The 2,500-nt window shown below is 37.8% G+C and overlaps 2 protein-coding genes across 2 annotated transcripts in view; one reads left to right on the top strand and one right to left on the bottom strand.

The window, feature by feature from the left end:
• LOC137889928 (otolin-1-like) overlaps window positions 1–528 on the top strand; it is a gene marked incomplete at its 5' end in the record, with an annotated part of 1,736 nt that extends 1,208 nt beyond the window's left edge. The window contains one exon of the mRNA XM_068734011.1: window positions 1–528. This exon is cut by the window's left edge and continues 1,050 nt beyond it.
• Window positions 529–1,889: 1,361 nt separating this feature from the next.
• The window catches only part of LOC137870860 (S-arrestin-like), a 7,528-nt gene continuing 6,917 nt past the window's right edge, over window positions 1,890–2,500 (bottom strand). The window contains exon 16 of the mRNA XM_068708347.1: window positions 1,890–2,028. Coding sequence (XP_068564448.1) covers window positions 1,935–2,028 — 94 coding nt within the window. The 3' untranslated portion in view covers window positions 1,890–1,934. The remainder of the gene's footprint in view (window positions 2,029–2,500) is intronic.

Genomic DNA, 2,500 nt, shown 5'->3' on the forward strand with positions numbered 1-2,500 from the left:
ACCGTTTTCACCAAGAACATAAAATGAAGAAGCCAGGCTTACTAATATTAGAAACGCTATTCTATCACCGGATTCATGTTTTACAACAAGGTTCATCTGTAGATTAGTTTCAGTATTGATTCATATTTCATATTTACAGTAATAATCTGTGATCTCATCTCTTTGTGTCCACTGACAAAAGAGCGTCTCTCTTGTCTCCTCATTGTCTCAACATTGACTCCACATTTTCACATTGTCTTCTCATTGTATCCTCATTGTCTTCACATTGTCTCCTCATTGTCTCAAAATGTGTCTCATTGTCTCCTCATTGTCTCCTCATGTATTCTCATTGTCTCCTCATGTCTTCTCATTGTCTCCTCATTGTCATAAAGAATGTGTCCTCAGATAAAAGAACAAAGACGACGTGAGTCTGAGTTCATCATACAATAACAGTCTTTGTGTTTCAGTGAAACTTAAATCTGGGCGTCGCTACACTTTCACCCAGAATATGATCAAATAGAAAAACCTACGAGCTCCAAACATTTCTTTTGATTACTTTTAGTTATAAACAGAAATCACGTGTATTGTTTGATCATCACATAAAATAAAGACGTCATTGTTCCGTTGTTCTTCTTTATGTCACACTTCTAGCACCGTGGGTGACCGTGGCTAAGTGGAGAGCAGGGCCGCCTTTCAATCAGAGGGTCGGCAGTTCGATCCCCGGCTCCTGCTCCACTAGTCTCATGTCAATGTGTCCTTGAGCAAGACACTTAACCCCAAAATTGCTCCCGTAGCTGCGTCTACGGTGTTGATAGGTACTGAATTGTAAGTCGCTTTGGATAAAAGCGTCTGTTAAATGACTGTAATGTAATGTAATATAGCATTCTAAGATTTAGAAAGGACTTCCTGTTGGAGTCTTTTCACCGTTCACCTCAGTCACAGGAGGATGAGGGACCATGAGGTGATCAATGATGTTCATATATTCATCAATAAGCAGTTATCATGGAAATATCTCATTTTATTTTGAAGGAGACACTTTCAGGTTCACAGTTTCATTCTAAAATAAATAAAATCATGTCAACAACATTTACAACTAGAAACTACTGACTATGAGAACAGCTTTCATGTTATTGATTATTGATCATTGAATCAATCAATCAATCAATCAATTTGCTGTCTGTTCTTTAATAAAAGGAGAAAGTTTAGTATTTATGTAAATGTAAGTACAGAAATACTAAACTTATTACGTCACAAACAACGTTCTCTACATGATCATGACCTACTAAATATTAATTTTAATAATAATAATAATAAATATATTATATCAATAAACCTTTGAAGGTCACAACCTTTCTATGATTGAGGGGTTGCCTCTCAAAGGCTCTCAACATGGCGACGGCTGAGCCGGCAGCTAGAAGCTAACGGTGCTAACAGAGCTAACGATGCTAACAGAGCTAACGGTGCTAATAGAGTTTACCTAAAGGGGAACATGAGGGGGGGCTACGATTCCATGACGACGCTGTCAGTCTGTACGGCAGAGAGGTGAGCGCACGCTCACATGCACGCTCACATGCATGCTCGCTAACATGCACTAACACGCTGGCTCACATGCACTAACATGCACGGTCACATGCATTTGGTGCCATTGATCAGATATCAATGATCTATATGTTTATTACTCCTCTATATCTTTATATAGATTGAATGTTATTGATCAGATATTAATGATGTGGATTTAATCAAATTCAAAGATTCACCTACAGTCACATTATTATTATTATTCATTATAATAATTATATTAAATTCAGTAAATCAGATTAACAAGAAGAATTATAAAGTTAAATTTAAACAAATCTACATTGATGTTTTTGTCCTGCTGAGACGGACAGAAGGACTGTCCGTCTGTCCGTCTCTCATCATTCAGTCTTCAGGTCCTTGGCGGACATCTTTGTAGTTCAGGCCTCAGTGGGAGACTCGTCGTCGTCTCCGTAGACGACGCCCTTCAGGTAAACTCGTTTGAACTCCTCAAACACCATGTCCTCTGGTTCACTGCAGAGACACACCGGTGAGGACAAAGACATTAATATATCAACGGTCATTAACATATAATGATCCACATCAACGGTCATTAACATATAATGATCCACATCAACGGTCATTAACATATAATGATCCACATCAACGGTCATTAACATATAATGATCCACATCAACGGTCATTAACATATCAATGATCCACATCAACGGTCATTAACATATATTGATCCACATCAACGGTCATTAACATATAATGATCCACATCAACGGTCATTAACATATCAATGATCCACATCAACGGTCATTAACATATCAATGATCCACATCAACGGTCATTAACATATAATGATCCACATCAACGGTCATTAACATATAACGATCCACATCACCGGTCCATTAACATATAATGATCCACATCAACGGTCATTAACATATAATGATCCACATCAACGGTCATTAACATATAATGATCCACATCAACGGTC

Source organism: Cebidichthys violaceus, unplaced genomic scaffold, assembly GCF_023349555.1.
Source record: "Cebidichthys violaceus isolate CVI_PGR_0920_01 unplaced genomic scaffold, fCebVio1.0.p SCAF_1, whole genome shotgun sequence".
In the NCBI taxonomy this organism is placed as follows: Eukaryota; Metazoa; Chordata; class Actinopteri; order Perciformes; family Stichaeidae; genus Cebidichthys; species Cebidichthys violaceus.